The sequence below is a fragment of the Pezoporus flaviventris genome, unplaced genomic scaffold (assembly GCF_033815535.1).
Source record: "Pezoporus flaviventris isolate CSIRO_AGI_PZ_B2104156 unplaced genomic scaffold, CSIRO_AGI_Pfla_v1 ptg000037l, whole genome shotgun sequence".
Lineage (NCBI taxonomy): Eukaryota > Metazoa > Chordata > Aves > Psittaciformes > Psittacidae > Pezoporus > Pezoporus flaviventris.
The window spans coordinates 12,858,453-12,875,951 of NW_026892585.1; the positions used below are offsets into that span (position 1 = coordinate 12,858,453).

Sequence of the window (17,499 nt, forward strand, 5' to 3'; positions counted from 1 at the left end):
ATAGATTTTTATTTTATTCATAGCTTTATTAATAAATTTCTTTTATAGCTTCATTCATAAGTTTGTGTGTAATGTATAGCTTTATTAATAAATTTCTGTTATTTATAGCTTTATTCATAAGTTTGTGTGTAATTTATAGCTTTACTAATAAATTTGTTATTTATAACTTTACTCGTAAATTTGCCTGTTATAGCTTTCTAAATTTGTTATTTAGAGCTTTATTCTAAATTTGTATGCTGTTTATAGCTTTATTAATAAATTTATGCTATTTTTAGCTTCATAAATTTCTCTCTTATTTATAGCTTTATTCATAAGTTTGTATCTTATTTTTAGCTTTATTCATAAATATGTTATTTTAACTTTTTTCATAACTTTGTATGTTATTTATAGCTTTATGTATAAATTTGTGTTATAGCATTATTCATAACTTTGTTATGTGTAGCTTTATTAATTTATTTTATTTATAGCTTTATTCATAACTTTATTGCTTTATGTATAAATTTGTTATAGCTGTATTCATAACTTTGTTATGTATAGCTTTATTAATTTATTTATAGCTTTGTTAATAAATTTATCTGTTTCTACCTTTCTTCATATATTTGTATGTTACTTATAGCTTTATTTCTATATTTATATGTTATTATTGCTGTCTGCGTAAATTTGTATGTTACTTATATCTTTATTAATAAATTTATGTTATTTATAGCTTTCTTCCTAAATGTGTATCTCATTTATAGCTTTATAGCTGCGCAGCACGTGTCCAGCTCCTGTTTCTGTCCTAAGACATTAGGCTTAGGAGCAGGTTCTGGACACTGGCACTTAGGGAGCTGGAGTCTTGATTACTGGAGTGTGGTGTCCAGTGAGGCTTTACAGGATTTTAGGTGTGGAAGGAAGTGAGGATATCCATGTTGTTGGCGCTGTTCTGCAGGACACACTGTTTAGAACATGTCCGGGTATTTGTTACTGTTCTGACACATGAGGCTAAGGAGCAGGATCTGGACATTCACACTTAGGGAGCCGGGGTCTCGATTGCTGGAGAGTGGTGCCCTATGTGGCTTTACAGGGATGGACTTGTAGTTGTGTAAGTAAGTGGGAATATTCAAGTTGGTGGCAGTGTTTTGGAGAGCACTGTGTGTAGGACATGCCCAGCTGTTTGGTTTTGAACTAACGCATTAGATTTCGGATCAGGATCTGGACATTCACCCTTCGGGAGCTTGGTTCTGTGGTGCCTGCGAGTGCACTCTATTTAGGCAGGACGCAGAAGTATGTATGCGGCTAAGCAAGGGTGGATTGCCATGTTGGTGGCACTGTGTCCCGAGGTCTCCCTGTGTAGGTGATGGGCAGCACGAGCTTTCTGTCCCGGCACATCGGGTGTCAGAGCAGGTGCCGGGCGTTTGCAGTCTGTGAGCCGTGCTCCCCAGGTTTTCCGTGCGGGTCCTTCCCTCCGTGCGTGTCCCGTGCCCGCCCTCGGGTCTCCGCCAGCAGGCTGGCCGCGGTGCGGAGCGGCTCCAGCTCCCTGGGGCCGTAGTTGTGGTGGCTGCCGTTTCCCTGGCACGAGCAGGTTCTCAGCCTGCAGGTGAGGGTTGCTGTTCTGCAGGGGTGTCTTGTTTGGGGCTGGGGCGGGGGGGGAGCTTCCCCCGGCTCTGCGCGCTGTCGGCTCTGGCCACGGGACCGAGGGTTGAGCCAGCGGGGTTTGTGTTCATAGTGCCCAGCGTAGGGAAGGCAGGAATCTTGCTTGTTTTCCATGCGGACTGCAATAAAAGGAAGCCCTTGATGTGACGGAGCCATCCCTTTCTCACGGAGCTGCGGGATGAAGGATGCTGCGAGCGTGCTGCGGAGCACAGAGCGGCTGCTGCGGGGCCCAGCGGTTTGTCTCCCAGCGAGACTGACTCCGCAGGTTCCCCAAAGGCTCTCCGAGCCGCGGTGCCCAGGAGCAGCCCCCGGGAGCAGCACGGGCAAGGCTGGATGCAGCCCTCCGCGGGGGGGACACGACCCTGCGGTTTGCCCGCGATGAACAAGAGCCCTCCCTCCGCCGCTCCCCGCGTTGGTGCCCCCCGCTTCCCCCCAGCCCCCGGGGCCTCCCGCCGGGGCTCTCCGCGCCGCTGCGCTCCGCTCTGCCGCTCCCGGCTCCGCTCCCGCTCCGAGCCGCTGCCGCTGGGTCTGGCGAGGCAGCACCGGCCCAGAGAAGGAGCCCCTGGAGCGGCTGCACCGCGTGGGAGCGCTGCTGGGCAGCGGCGGCTCCGGGTCCGTGCCCTCGGGGTCCGCCCCGCCCGTCCGACAGCGCCCCGGTAAGTGGCGGGGAGGCGGCGGGGCGGGGTCAGCTCAGCCCCGCGCTGCCCTCGGCTTGCAAGTGGCGGTCAGAGGCGTGCGGCGGGAGCGCATCTCCTGTGCGGGGGTGAACCGGTGGGAGCGGGAGGGGGGCAGCCGGGACAGCGCCAGGGGAGCGGGCAGGGAGGCCCCGGGGGTGCCCGGTCCCGGTGTGTCCGGGAGGGGGTCACCGGAGCATCCCCCAAAGCATCTCACTGGAGGGTGCTGGCCGGTGAGAATTTACAGAGATGGGCTTTTAGGTGCCTAAGTAAGCGAGGATATCCGTGTTGGAGGGGCTGTTCTGGAGTGCACCACCTGTAGGACTTGCCCAGGTCCTGGTTTCTGTCCTAACACATTAGGCTTAGGAGCAGGGTCTGGACATTGCTACTTAGGGAGCTGGTGTGTCGCTCGCCAGAGAGCGGTGCCCAGTGAGACTTCACAGAGAAGGAGTTTTGGGTGACTAAGTAAGTGAGGATATCCATGTTGAAGGGACTATTCCGAGAGCAATCTGCAGAGAACATGCCCAGCTCCTGCTTCCTCTCCTAACGCATTAGGCTTAGGAGCAGGGGCTGGACATTTGCATTTAGGGAGCAAGTATAGCAGAAGAACCTTTTTGTTCCATTCAAAAGATTGCTTTTCAGCTGTTCCTTTTTCTTTCACACACACCGAGCTGGATGGTTCCCCTTTAAGCAGGAGTGAGGCCAAGAGCAGGTAGCCATTAAGGTGGATGTGAATCGTGATGGGCAACATGCAAATAACGCTCATCTTGAAGAGATGGTGAGTAAAGAGCAGACGTGTCTTCTGAGACTCCTATGGATTATAAAGTATGCTGTAATGCCTGCACAGAAAGTCAACTTCAATGAAAGAGAGTCAAATTAACCCCAAAGCTTTCAGTTTGGGTCTCAGTGTTGTGCCTGCAGCTTAAATCCTGTGTTTTTCTAGGCTGACAATTGCCGATGGTCTCTACTTCAATGGCAGACTCTTTTCGTGCTAGTTATTCTTCAGGAGGTTGTTCTGAGAGAAGTTGCTTAACATAGGAAGGTGCTGCTGGTGACCTCGTGTTAGAGGTCTGAAAAGAAGCAGCTGAATTGCTTCCATTTCTGTTTTTAAAGGAACGACTTATGGATGATGGGATTGATGAAGACAGTGGAGAAGATGCAGGTGAAGATGCCAATACAATGCAGCAGCCTGGATTCACGGCTTCTGCTTGGTCCTTTATCACAACCTTCTTCACATCACTCGTTCCCGAAGGGCCTCCACACGTTGGCAATTAAAGAGGAAAAGGAACTGAGCAGCTTCAGTAGCCACACATAGAAGTGGAGCAGATTCTAGTGAGCGTTTTAAATACAGTGCAATTCCTGAACATTTAGTATGTTACCTTTTAATTTGGATGGATCTAACTTGATTAATCTTTAAGAACTGTTAAGGAAATTTCCATTTTTAAAGGAATGGCACAGAGGGAGGGTCTTGTGTAGGAAACAATTGGTGGCAGCTCTCTGCTGTTAGCAGACTAGATAAAGGAAGTTGCTGTTACGCTATTATGAAGACAGGCTGAGAAAGTTGGGGCTGTTCAGCCTGGAGAAGAGAAGGCGGCATGGAGACCTCATAGCAGCCTTCCAGTATCTGAAGGGGGGCTATAGGGGTGCTGGAGAGGGACTCTTCATTAGGGCCTGTAGCGATAGGACAAGGGGTAACGGGTTAGAACTTAAACAGCGGAAGTTTAGATTGGATTTAAGGGGGAAGTTCTTTACTGTAAGGCTGGTGAGGCACTGGAATGGGTTGCCCAAGGGAGTTGTGAATGCTCCATCGCTGGCGGTGTTCAAGGCCAGGCTGGACAGAGCCTTGGGTGATATGGTTTGGTGTGAGGTGTCCCTGCCCATGGCAGGGGGGTTGGAACTTGATGCTAAGGTCCTTTCCAACGCTAACTATTCTATGATTCTATGTTCCTATTAGACCCGATTTGGTTAAAAAGCATGGGATTATCATTGCTTGTTCTTCTGCAGATGAAGAGGAATTTGTTTATAGGTTATACAAGGTCAAAATAGTGAACTGGGAAATCCTGGCACTTGGTTGGATATTGAGGGAGATATTCTGAGATCTTTAACCAGTTGTGCACCAGAAGTGGAGCAAGCATCAAAGAGGCCAGACTTCCAGGAGTATGTTTAAAGGACATGGAACCTCCCAGCTTCCAGAACCGTACCAAGATCTGAGCAAGGAAAAGAAAAAAGATGGAAAATGAGTCAGAAAGAAAAATGAAATACAAAGCATTCCCAAAAAGCAGTGAAGGAGTTGGAGGCAGGGGAAAGCCAAAGGGTGGATCAAAGAGAAGAGAAGATGTGATCATGAATGGATATGAAGCAAGCACCAAGGAGCAGATTGAGGTACAAGAGGTGCAATTTCCTTTTCAGAAAAAAAGAAAGAGCTTGATGAGAATTAATCCCATCAGGTCTTTGTTTTATGGGTTTGTGAGCAATTTGGGTATAGAGTTGAACAGTGTGAAATATGTAACAGATGGTGATGGAAGAGAAATGAAAACCCTAGGAAAACAGTTGCTTTTTCTTAGTTGTCCTAACTGTTCTATAGCATAAAGCAGAATACAGTTACGTAGTACATGGCTGTAGGCAAAGCTAGAGGCTGAATTCTAGCAAATCTCTAGCATGAAGTGGAACAAAAGGTTTGAGGATTAAGGCAGGCTAGGCTGTACCCCCAGTATTAATGGTTCTGTAACATACCTGTGCATCACCCGCTTTTACAACTCTGAGTACAGCAAAAGTGATTGAAATTCATGCTTTTCTTTACCTTCCAAAGAGGCCGTTTGCTTTTGTTCCATTCCTTCGGAGCAGAGACCAGCCCCCTCCTGGCTCCATCCTCTTGTCAGGCGGTTGTAAAGAGTGATAAGGTCCTCCCCGAGCTTTCTCTTCTCCAGACTAAACACCCCCAGGCGCTGTTACCTGGGTTTTCTCATCCTCGCGTAGCTTTAGGCGTTCAAGGAATAAACTGCAATGTGAGTGGTTGTTTCTGGAGCAGGGCGCTGCAGCTGGAATCTCAAGGTGTATAAGTAGGACAACACATGCAGAAAGCCTGTTGGCTTTCATTACACACACACACACGCACCCCCACCCCACCCCCCCCCGGGCGCCTTTGCAGAAATCCTGGGAAGTAGAATCTAGGTGTGAGAAGTTTGTAAAATGGAAGTAAGCTGTGGGCATGTTAGTTTGTAAAATCGGGGGTGGGGGGGTGGTTCGGGCTGTTTGGGGGTTATTTATGTGTGTGTGCCTGTGGGGGTTGGAATGTATCAAAGCTGTCAGAGAGCATGGGAAGGAGGAACTACAGCAGGCGATTAAGAGTGACCTGTCCCTGACTGGTACTTGGAAGACGTTGGAAGTGGCAAGGAACGAGGACGTCAGAACTGGAAAGAGGATGTCGATAAGAAAATCAGATAGACCTTTCACCTGATGTAACCGCAAGGCAAACGCAGATGTGCTTGGCTAATTGCTTGGAAGCATCTAAATATCGTGTCATCTTTTCAATAAACGATCCAGCTTGCACTCTACCTCTGGGTGCGTGCCTCCATCCTCACGTGTGCCCGTGTGTTCTTCACCCCTTTAGACTGCTGAACTTAACTGCTGCCTGCGAAGGGCAGGCAAAACCTGGTTCTTTGCGACAAGGTCAGCGCGCTTGGGTGGCTTTCTTGAAGTGCTTTGGCTAGTAACGTGGCCCGAGGTTCAACTGCAGTAACGCACTAACCGCAGCACTGTGAAAGCATGCTGCTGCAACAATACAATGCGCCTTGCGCCTTGCCGAGGGCACCGGGTGCGCTCGTGTGTTCCACCGAGGTAAACGAAGGGGATGAGTAGTAACGGCTCCGGGGCGGAGCGGGCGGCGCTGCTCCAGAGCGCCGCTAGATGGCGCCGTCACACAGCCCCGGCGCGGCACTCGGCGGCGACCGACAGACGGGGCCCGGGACCGCGGGCGGGGGGTTCCGTAGTCCCCGGTGGCGGCGGTCGGACACGGGTGGTGCTGGCTGGGCCGCGGGAGGCAGCCCCGGGCGCGCTGCTCGTGTGCTGCAGGACGAGGGAGAGCTCGTCCTCCTGCATCAGCGAGCGGTGGAATCGCGGGATGGATCCCAGACTGGTTTGTGTCGAAGGGACCTCAAAGCTCATCCAGCTCCAAGCCCTGCCACGGGCGGGGACACCTTCCACTAGAGCAGCTTGCTCCAAGCCCCGTCCAAGCTGGCCTTGAACGCTGCCAGGGATGGGGCAGCCACAGCTTCTCTGGGAGCCCTGGGCCACCTCCTCAGCACCCTCACAGGGAAGAACTTCTGCCTAGGAGCTCATCTAAACCCTCCCTGGACTCTGCATAAGAGAGCAGGAGTAAATTTAGCACTTGTTATTGCTTCTTACTGTCCTTACTCAACGTTCAGTATTACCTCCTGAGGCAGAGAAAGGGGTTACCTTGGCACAGACAGAGCAAAAGGCATCCACGGTGGTACACAGCAGCTTGGCACTACCTGCCCTGCCCTGTCCTGGTTGACCCTGCCTTTAGCAGGAGGGTTGGACTAGAGGATCTGCAGAGGCATCTTCCAACCACAACTATTCTGTGGTATTAACCATGACAGCATCACTGACCACGCCATATTTACAGCTTGTAACTGTTCAGTTTACAGCAGATCTGGCCAGAAACTTTAACAGTAGCAACTAGCACAGCCTTGTAAAACGGGGACGCAGTTCTCAGCCAGTGGAGATTTCCAAAGCCAACTTTGATTTTACATCTGTAACACGGGCATCATAAAACCTCACAAGGGCACTGCAAGGTGCAAAGGCACTTCAGCGCCTTTGTAATACAGACTGTGATACTGAGCTTGTTAGGTATTTAAACTGACAGCAGAGTACAGATACATCTTCCTGAGCATACGGTCTCCGTTTTCTCACATAACCCTTTAGGAAACAATCTTTAGCAAAAAAGTCACAACCGACCGCATCTCTGTTGAGAAGTGTCACGCCACTTTAGGAGCTGTTTTGTGGATCATCAGAGAGTGCTGCTCCCAGCCGAAATAAAAAAGGTGGGTGAGGGATAACCCCAACACTGTGGGGAAGAAATCAACCAACCAGTGGGGAAAAAAAAATCATTGGGGAGGGGGAAAAACGTGGAGAGGGGGAGATTTGGGGGGCAGAAGGGACAGGGGAGAAAACGGGGGGGGAAGGGGCACGGTCTGTGTGGAAAAAACGCACCAACCAGAAGGGGGTAAAATGTGCGAGGGGGAAGGGGGGAGAAAAAGTGGATAAAATGCATGGATAAAAAACAGATAAAATCCCGCAAAATATAAATGAAATAATAGTAATTAAATAAATGGATAAAAGGAATAAAGAAAAAAGAAACCGCAAAAATTCTTTGGGGGGAAGAAAAACCAGAAAAAAAAAACCCAAACTTAACAATCCCAGAAACCCAACAAAAACCACACCACCCACCAAAAAAAAAAAAAAAAACAAACAAAAAGCACTCACCCGGGGGAAACCCAGCAAAAGAAAAGGAAGGGGAAGGGGGAAAACCCCAAGAACAAAAAAAAGCAACCAAAAAACCCCACCCCGTGGGGTGGGAAATGGCGGGGGGGGGGAGGTGAAGTGTGGAGGGGAGGAGAAAAAGGAAGGAGGAGAAAGTGGAAAAAAAGACACACACACCCCTCCCTACCACCACCAACCGGTGGAGAGAAAAAAATGGTAATGGGGGGGGGAGGGGAAAAAACCCGGGGAGAGGTTAAAAAATGTTGGACAAAAAAATGTGGGAAAAAATACGGGAAAAAAAAGGAACATGGAAAAAATTAAAAACCAAACCCAACCAAACAAAAACTGCACCCAAAGCCCCACCCAAATAATAATTAAAAAAAGGGAGGTGTGTGTGAAGATGGGAGCAGGAGGGGAACTGGAAGGGGGAAAACGTGGGGATAAAGTAACCGTGGGGTTAAAAAGAGTGGAACAAAACCCGTGGGGAAAACCCCAGGAAGAAAAAAAAAAAAAAAAAGGAGAGGTGGTTGACACCGAAATGGATTGCCCTGTTGGTGGCACTGTTGCAGAGAGCGCCGTTTGTGGCTGATGCCCGGCATCATCTCTCTGTCCTGGCACCTTAGGCTTAGCATCAGAGTCTGGACATTCACGCTCAGGGAGCCGGTGTCTCGGTCACTGAATGGTGGTGTCCAGTGAGGCTTGAGAAATGGAGTTTTATGTGAGTTAAGTAAGTGAGGATATCCGTGTTGGTGGCACCCTTCCAGAGGGCTCTCTGTGTAGAACATGCCCAGCTATTTGTTTCTGTCCTAAGACATGAGGCTTAGGAGCAGGGTCTGGCTATTCGCACATAGGGGCCTGCTTTATGGGGTGTCTGAGAGTGCTGCCGTGTGGCCGTACACAGGTGTAGGTTTAAGTGGCTAAGCAAAGGTGGATTGCCATGTTGGTGTCACTGTTGAGGAAGGCACCTTGTTTACGTGATGGGAGCACTGTTCCAGAGGACTCCCTGCGTAGAACATGTCCCGTTACTTGTTTCTGTTCTAACCCATTAGCCTTAGGAGCAGGATCCGGACATTTCCACTTAGGGAGCTTGGTTCTGTGGCGCTTGAGAGTGCACTCTGTAGGCAGCACGCAGATGCACTTCTATGTGGCTAAGCAAGGGTGGTTTGCCATGTCGGTGGCACTGTTCCCAAGGTCTCCGTGTGTAGGTGATGTGCAGCACGAGCTTTCTGTCCTGGCACATCGCGCGTGCATGTTCCAGGCCACCCGTGTGCATTCAGCAGAGGGGCGGAACGCAGATGGTGGTTTTGGTGGCAAACAAGGTCTCTTTGCCGCGTTGGCAGCACCATTCTGCAGGTCTCCCTGTGGAGGTGCTGCTCAGCGACTGCTTTCTGTCCTGGCACTACGTCCTTTGGAACAGCGGCTGCACGTTGGCACTGTGGAGCCGCGCTCCAGGACACCAAAGCGATGCAGCAGAGGATCAGTACGGCAGTGGTGTTTAAGGTGGCAAGGCAAGGGCAAATTACCGTGTTGGGGGCACCTTTCTGGAGGTCCCCACGTGTAGGAATTAAGTTGATATTTCCGTAAGTCCTCATAAAGCCCGCTGGATTATTTTTGGTGGGCTTCAGCTACAGAATGAGCAGTGAGAAGAGTGGGAGCAAGGTGCTCACAAGTGGGCTTTGTTACCCTTAGCAGGCACCAGAAGGTTCCCTGAAGCTGCTGATTGTTCTGGGAGAGTTGAGCTTGGAGAGAGAGGAAGGTGTGCAGGGAGTTGGCTTCATTTTATCGTGTTTTGCTGAGATGAAAAGCATGAGTTGAATTTGGCTTTGCTTTGGGAAGAAAGGAGTTTTGGTTTTGTTGGAGTGCTGGGGTCTACTGATGTCCATGGGCTTCTCCTTGGCTTCTCCTCCGCTTGCTGCCTTGAGCCCTCGCTGTGCTTATGAGGGAGAGTTTAGTGGTTCCTTCTTCCTTGAGGTCTAAGAACAACAGCACGGCAGAGAAAGGAGGTAAGGAGATGCGGAAGGAGATTGCCTGCTGCCCTTAGAGTGCTATGGAGAAAGCAAGTTGTCTCTTTTCTGAAGGTCTTAAAGCTCTGAAGAATTAGTTTGACCTGGCATGACGGGAATGGTATGGAATAAGGGGTGGACACTGTCCTGGTTTTGGCTGGGCTAGAATTGATTCTCTTCCCTGTGGCTGGCGCAGTGCTGTGTTCTGGCTTGGTTCTGGGAAGCACGCTGGTAGCGCACCGATGTTTTAGCTGTCGCTCAGTAGCCCTTCGGCTGAGCAAAGGACTTTGCAGTCTCTCCTGCTCTGCCAGTGAGGAGGGGCACGGGAAGCCATGAGGAAGCAGAGTCAGGACACCTGACCCAAGGCAGCCAGAGGGGTATTCCATAGCAGAGCACGTCATGGCCAGTATAGAAAGTGGGGGGAGTCAGCCGGGAGGCGCAGGTCGCCGCTCGGGTCAGGTTGGTTATCGCTGAGCGCGTGCCGAGCAGTTGCATTGCGCATCAGTGCTGGTTCGTGTTTCTCTTTTCCCTGCCTAGACGTAGAGGAGCAAAGTTTGTTGGAGAGCTGTTCATAGCGATGAGATTTGAGCTTTTGTCTTGGTGCTGCAGGTTTGGTTTTTAACTTGTTGTCGTGATTTTGTTCTTGGGGCTGAGGGACCGGGGAGCGGCCGAGGGGAGCGGCGGGGCTGGGGGAGCGGGGAGGCGCTGCGGGCCCGGCGGGCTCCGGCGATGCTGCAGGTGCGGCTGTGCCGAGGCGGTGGCGGGGCCGGGGCCGGCGGACAGCGCGGGCTGAAGCCGGTCCCGTGCCGGGCGGCGCTCGGGCCGGTGTCGCTCCCCAGGGCGGGCCGACGGGGCCGGGCGTTGCCCGGCGGCCGCTGGAGCGCGAGTGGCCAGTGCGTCCGTTGTCGGGGAGCGCCATGGAGGGCCAGCGGCTGCCCGCTGCTCTCAACCCCAGCCATTTCCCGGCCAAGCTCTGGGAGCTGGTGAACAGCCCGCGCTGCGGCTCCGTGCGCTGGGATGCCCGCGGCGAGGGGCTGCTCATCGACCAGCGGCTCTTCGAGCGAGAGCTGCTGGGCGCGGAGGCGGCCGGCGACGGGGCGGCGCTGGACGGCGAGGTCTTTAAGACCAGGAACTTCGCCAGCTTCATCCGCCAGCTGAACCTCTATGGGTTCCGCAAGCTGGGGCCGGGGCCCGGGCCCCTGCAGGACCCGGCGGGGGGCGATGGCGGCAGCTCCGCCGGGGCTCTGCTCCATTTCTACAGCCCCCATTTCCGCCGCGACCGCCCCGAGCTCCTCGTAAACCTCAAGCGCCTGACGAGGGCCAACAAGGCGAAGCTGGCGGCCGGCCTGGAGCTGCCCAGCCGCCCGGCACAGCGCTCCCAGCTCCCGCCCTCGACGCTCGGCGAGGCTGCCAGGCCCGGTGAGCTGGGGTGGCCCCGGGCTGCGGGGCCCCGAGAAGCACTGGGTGCTGCGGGGTTTCTAGATCGGCACCCCCGCAGGCAGCAGGCTTGCCTGACCTTGCTGGCGGCCGCTCAGCTCCGCCGCTGCGGGAAAGCCGTTGTTGTTCATGCAGGGAGATGGGCTGCCGGCAGGCACGGGGAGCGAGGTTCGCGTGTGGTTCCGTCTGCCCCTCGGCTGCAAGACAGCCTCCGTCGGGGGCTGCAGTAACAACACCCTCACCCTGGCTCTGTGGAGCTGGCACAGCCCTACCAGATGGACGTTCCTTCTCCTTGAAGGGTTGCTCCATAAGCTGTCGTTAAATCTGTGTGAAGCGATGGGTAACCGTGTGAGGGCAAGTACCATTTCATGAAACCGTAACTGACCGAGAGAGGAAACCAGGGAAGATGAAAGGGAATATCTTGGAAGTAACAAAACGGCAAAGTCTGAGCTTTTTTACACTCAACCGGTTGAGCTACCTGGAAAAAAGCTGGCTTTGGTTTTGTTTTCCTTGACAAACTGAAGGACTTGTGATCAAGTGCTCTCAGAGTCACGTTTAGGATTTGGACATTGCCCCTGCCTTGGCTGCCCCTGTGCTGTCCGCACTGGAGTTCGGTAGAGCCCCGCTTCACCCTTCCCCCTTTATTTTACCTTACTGCCTGATGTAACGCGCTGCACTTCCTAAACGGCTTGTGCCGGTTTGGTCAGCTCCTGCGCATTTTGATTTCTAATAGCGCATTTCTAAGTAGGGATCACTTGCTCCTGAGGGTTTCAGGAGACTGAATGCTCCAGAGATGGCTGTGTGTTGGCACAGCACTGGTGTTCCTGTGTGTTCAGGTGGTAGTGCTGCAGCAGTTACTGTATGTTTAGGTGTAAGAATAGAGTCTGTTTCTGGATGAAGAATATCGGAGCAAAGGTGGTCTTCCCAGGGAACGTTGTGGAGCCTTGGCTCCTCATCCTGCCTTTCAGGGCCAGTGAAAACTCCTTCCCTTAGTCCTTGTTTCCCTTTGTTTTGCAGGACTGGTGACTGCAGGAGAGGCTCCTCAACCTTGTCATCCAGACAGCTGCTTTCCGCCCTCCAGCACAGCCGCCTCATGCCAGGAGCCCCCTGCTTTCCAGGCAGCGACTTCCCAGCAGCCTCCGGTCCCTTCCAGACCATGGCAGGGTTCTGTTGCGTGGCTGCCATGGCACGGGGCTCTCCCAGCTTTCCCAGGCCAGGGGGCTCCCTTTCCCGTCCTCCACAAGTGTTGCACGGAGGTCACGTACACTCTCCAGACCGTGTGCTCACTTCTGCCGCTTCAGCGAGGGGCTCCAGCCGGTGCTGCCCTTCCAGAACGGGGCAGCTGCGCGTCTCCAGGGCAGTGCTTGCAAGGCCGGGATCCAACGGGTACGGCAAAAGTTCTCCGCTTGCTGCTCGAGAAGTTCCTGCCAAGCGATGCATGAAATGTTTTCCGCCAGTGCTCTGTCACTGCGTGTGTATCTGACGCGTGTGCTCGCAAAGAGATGTGTGTTCCCTGTCCGTATACTTGCAACCAGCCTGTGACAGAATGTGCTTTAGCCGCTCATTTCTTCTGGTTCTGATGAGATGAACTGTATCAGAGACAGGAGAGCTTAGAAATGCCTTCTCTGCAATGAGCAGGGAAGGACAAAAGCGTGTGGGTGAAGCAGGTGTGTGTGGAATCTTGATTCAGCTGGAGCACTTGAAGTATTACAAAAGAATTGGCCCCTTTGCCAGCCGAGCCCATCAGTGGGATTTCCACAGGTGCAGTTTTTCTTGCTGTTAGATCAGGCACTGCTGCAGCTGGCAAAAAAAAACCAAGAAAAGGTGGTGTGAGTGCAAACCGTTCTTTCTGAGCACCCTTCTGCACTTCAGACCCGGTCAGAATCGCTCACCAGTCTGGGCTGCTACACGGTTGCCTGTGTTCTCGTCCCCTTGATGTACAGGCATTACAGCGCGTTTGATTCACGAGCTGCTTTCACTATAAGCTCTACTAAGTGCAAGAGTTGTGCAATTTCTACTTTACTCGTAGCTTTTTATAGCCTATGGTGAGGACGTTACGTTTTACACCTGCCTCCTGTTTCACAAGCGCTTTTTCCCTTTGGGTTCTTCCTTTTCTTCTCTTAGAAACTAGGCTCTTTGTACTACATGTTTGTTTCCTTAGGATCACTCCAGCAGGTTACAGCCAATCTCTCCTTTGCTCTCTCGCCCTGTTTTTACAGTAGCCCTTTAGGTTTCTTTGGTGGTTTTCTTGCCTTTGTCAACATCCTTTGGCGTTCCCAGGGAGTGAAGCCCAGGTATCATTCGATTTTTGGCACAATCCAGAACTGTAATATGTTTGCAGGTCACAGGGTGTTCTTCTGAAAGATGTCCAGATTTCATCCTAAGGTTGCTCAGAACGAGCTTTTGAGGTAACAGGAGTCAGACACGTGTCTCGTGCTGCTGTGGAAGGATGTCCACGAGCTCGCTCCCTGTTGTTTAGCTCTTGTGTTTGTTGCTCCAAAATGGACAAAAGTTCCTCTGATCACGTGGCCGCCTCAAGTCACACTTGTACCATTTAATTACTGTGAACATTGGCCTAGATTTGATTTCATGGGGGATTTCTCTCTCGCCCAGAAGGACTGCAGATTTTAAAGATTCTCTGTCCTGCCAGTAGTGCCTTTCCTTGTAAGTTCTCTCTGCGTGGCACCAAAACCTGAGACCCGCAGAAACTGCTTCATCTACAGAGCTGCTTTTTGGAATAAGATCCCATTTTCATTCCAGTGTGTGTGCGTGAACATGCATGCCCTTCCTGTCTGAATCCCCTTTCTGTGGCGTGTTGTGTTGAGACAGTCAAGCAGCCAAATCAAAAAAAAGGTGATATTAAGATAGAGAGGAGTGAATATGAAGATTCCGTGTGTGTTGGTTAATTCTGCAATGCGTATGTTGGATCTGTGTCTACATACTTTAGAAGAAATATGTTTTAAGGTGGAGAACTCAGTCTTACAATCGGCGGGGAGGTCATAATCCATTTCAGGGAGTTGGCTTACAGAGCGGTTACTGCAGTGTTTAATGCAAGTAAGCAACAGAACTGTACACCCTGGGCACCAGTTCTGGCAGTCTGATCCCTGTGTTTGAATTTTGCAGGCACCCCGCAGTGTTCACCCCCTGCCCAGGGAGGTCTTCTGACTGTCAGCGCCAGTGCTGCTGCTGCGGCGTCCACCGACTTCGTCTTTGTGCAGGTGAGTGCAGCGCACAGAGAGCAGGGGGAAGGGAGGAGACCCCATGCATGGACCGCAGGGTTCTGGGTTCTTGCAGCAGGAAGGAGAGAAGTTTGAGACTGGATCTGCTTTCGAAAGGGAAAGTAACGTGGTTTGCCAATGGCCATTTGAAAGCACCGCTTTGAAACACGAAAGGGGCAGTGCTGTAATGCAGGTGAGGTTTCAGGGCAGCGGGATTGCGGGTGTCCTCATCGGCAGAGTGTTCTTTTCCTCGAAAAGTGTTATGTTTGACTTCACCATAATTCGCTTTAGTTCACGAGTCTCCGTTTATCTTTGAAGAAAGTCCTTGCCTGCACAAAATGGGATTCTTTAATGTTATGATACTGGGAATCAGCTCCACTTCTGTGTCCCAGACAACTTGTGGCAGTCCTGAGTTTCATTGGATGCGTGAGAAGAACCAAGTTGACTTTTGGAGTTGGCCCCAGCTCAGAGCTATCCTATCCTATCCTATCCTATCCTATCCTATCCTATCCTATCCTATCACTGGAGAGCTCCAGTGCTACCTGTCAATGCTTTCTAGAATTCTGGTGGAAACTGCACCTTATTGGGTGGCCTGGCTTATGAAATAGTAAAAGAACCTCAGTAAAAATGCCAGGGCTTCCTTTCGCATTCCAGCAGCTTGGAGATACTTTTTTCCTCAGAGGGAATAAGCAAAGCAAGCTCTGCTGGTGTGTGCTGAAAAAGGGTTGACCTGCACAGTCCTCAGAAGCAGTAAAGCCATCAGCCCTGACTCAAAACGGTTGTGATTTTTTGATCTGGAAATTCCCTGTGTTTTGTTTCTCGCAGAGTCCTGAATTGCAGCCACCTTCTGCAGCTGAATGCCTGCCTTCTGATGGGGCACATCATGCATTGGAGGACGAGAAGTTGCCGGAATTAAGCTACGAAGATGTCTTTCAGTTTCTCGAGGAGATGTATGCATCGCAGAGCGCTGATGTAGTGACACCGGAGCCTGCAGAAAGCTGGGATGGAGAGCTGTTGGAAAGCTACATCAATGCGGCCATAGAAAGCGCTGCTGCTGCTGAAACAGCACAAGACTCTGTGAGCACACAGGGAGCCCCTGAAGAACAGCTGGATCAAAACCCAGCTCAGTCATCTGAAATGTTTGCTGTGGATGAGCTGTTCAGTGCAGAGCAAGTAAGTGCTAAATGGAGGTAAAACTCCCCAGGAAACTATTGAGTGGTCTTTGGGTTTATTTCATTTGTTGGTGTGTTTATTTAAAGGAGAATGAGAGTGTTAAATGTGGATCTGCGAGGGAAGAGAGAGAGCTCACTTCAGGAAGCGAGGCAGTGAAGAAAGCTGCGGAAGAGCCAGGGTCCTCTGCAAAACCTCCGTGCAGGAAGAGAAGACACAGCTCACAGCAGGGTAAGTCCCTGCTAAGAGAGCCTGCCTTTTTTAGAGGTGGCCAAGACAGCTGCTCTGAAACTCTTGCGGCAAGGGGAGATCACAAGAGCTGAGTTATTGTCTGCAGTGTTAAGTACCTCACTGGGCCTTCAGTTCAACTCTTGCACTCGTAGGAGCTCTCGGCGTACTTGCCGACACGCTTCTATACGTAAGCTGGTGGTGAGGACTCCTAGGTGGACCAGGGAATAAATTCTCTCAGTCAATAAACGCTGAAGTTTTGGGAGTTGTGTCAGAGCCCTGCATGTCACAGTACACAGCAGTGAGATGCAGGCTGTGGGTATGTTTGCTGGAGGGTGAGAGTGCCACAAAGGGAACTCCGACTAATGAGGTGACTGTTGACGTAAGAGGGGAAAACCCCACCACGCTGCCCAAGTGAGTGCCCGAGCGCAACCTTTGTGGCTCAGATCACTAAATAAATGTCACAGCAGCCTGCTGATACGTGTGCTGCAACACAGGAGAAAAACACGCTCAGATTTTCAAGTCGCAGGCCGCCTTTGGCCAGATTGGACTGTCCCTGATGGCAGCAGAGGTGCTGTGCGTGCTGCCAGCTGAGCCGTAGGCAAAGCCTGCCACTTCCTCGGTGGTGTTTGCTTCCTAGATCCCCAGGAGCCGGAAGGTGGAGCCTGTAAGCGGGGCTGCTTCTGGAGGAAGACGGCGGAGTGAGGAGCGTGTGAACCCGTGGAGCGGCTGGCGGCTGGTTCCCTCCTGCGAGTCCGGCAGCAGCGCTCGGCACAGAGCTGGAGCCTGGGTTCAGGGTCAAACCTCTTCTGTTCTGTTTCCTAACTCTTATGTCCTTGATAGCTCTATTCCTCAATTTATGTGTTATTTCTAGCTTTATTCCTAAATCTGTATGTTATTTATAGCGTTATTTATAACTTAATAAGTTATTTATAGCTTTAGTCATAAATTTATATCTTATTTATAGCTTTAGTCATAGATTTGAATCTTATTTCGAGCTTTATTCCTAAATTTGTATGTTATTTATAGCGTTATTTATAAATTAATCTTTTATTTATAGCTTTAGTCATAAATTTATATCTTATTTATAGCTTTAGTCATAGATTTGTAGCTTATTTATAGCTTTAGTCCTAAATTTTTATCTTTATTTATAGCTTTAGTCATAGATTTGAATCTTATTTCTAGCTTTATTCCTAAATTTGTATGTTATTTATAGCGTTATTTATAAACTAATATGTTATTTATAGCTTTAGTCATAAATTTATATCTAATTTATAGCTTTAGTTATAAATTTGTATATTATTTATATAGATTTGAATCTCATTTATAGCTTTATTCATAGTTTTGAATCTTATTTGTAGCTTTAGTCATATATTTATATCTTATTTATAGCTTCAGTCATAGATTTGAATCTTATTTCTAGCTTTATTCCTAAATTTGTATGTTATTTATAGCGTTATTTATAAATTAATATGTAATTTATAGCTTTATTTCTAAATTTATATCTCATTTATAGCTTTATTCATAGTTTTGAATCTTATTTGTAGCTTTAGTCATAGATTTGTATCTTATTTATAGCTTTAGTCATAAATTTATATCTTATTTATAGCTTTAGTCATAGATTTGAATCTTATT

General features: G+C 50.2%; 1 protein-coding gene across 1 annotated transcript; it reads left to right on the forward strand.

Moving 5' to 3' along the window:
• The first annotated feature begins 10,728 nt into the window (after nt 1-10,728).
• On the forward strand, nt 10,729-16,569 carry LOC133275228 (heat shock factor protein 5-like). Its single transcript, XM_061465075.1, has 7 exons — nt 10,729-11,230; nt 12,266-12,645; nt 14,009-14,011; nt 14,383-14,466; nt 15,292-15,639; nt 15,726-15,867; nt 16,505-16,569. The coding sequence occupies exons 1-7, from the start codon at nt 10,729-10,731 to the stop codon at nt 16,567-16,569; spliced, it is 1,524 nt and encodes a 507-aa protein (XP_061321059.1).
• The last annotated feature ends 930 nt before the right edge of the window (nt 16,570-17,499 follow it).

Bases quoted from the DNA above. Each gene is read 5' to 3' on its own strand.
- LOC133275228 (XM_061465075.1), top strand. From the start codon at position 10,729: ATGGAGGGCCAGCGGCTGCCCGCTGCTCTCAACCCCAGCCATTTCCCG. The intron at 14,467-15,291 runs GTGAGTGCAGCG...TGTTTCTCGCAG, and splicing joins CCGACTTCGTCTTTGTGCAG to AGTCCTGAATTGCAGCCACC. The intron at 15,868-16,504 runs GTAAGTCCCTGC...TTTGCTTCCTAG, and splicing joins AAGACACAGCTCACAGCAGG to ATCCCCAGGAGCCGGAAGGT.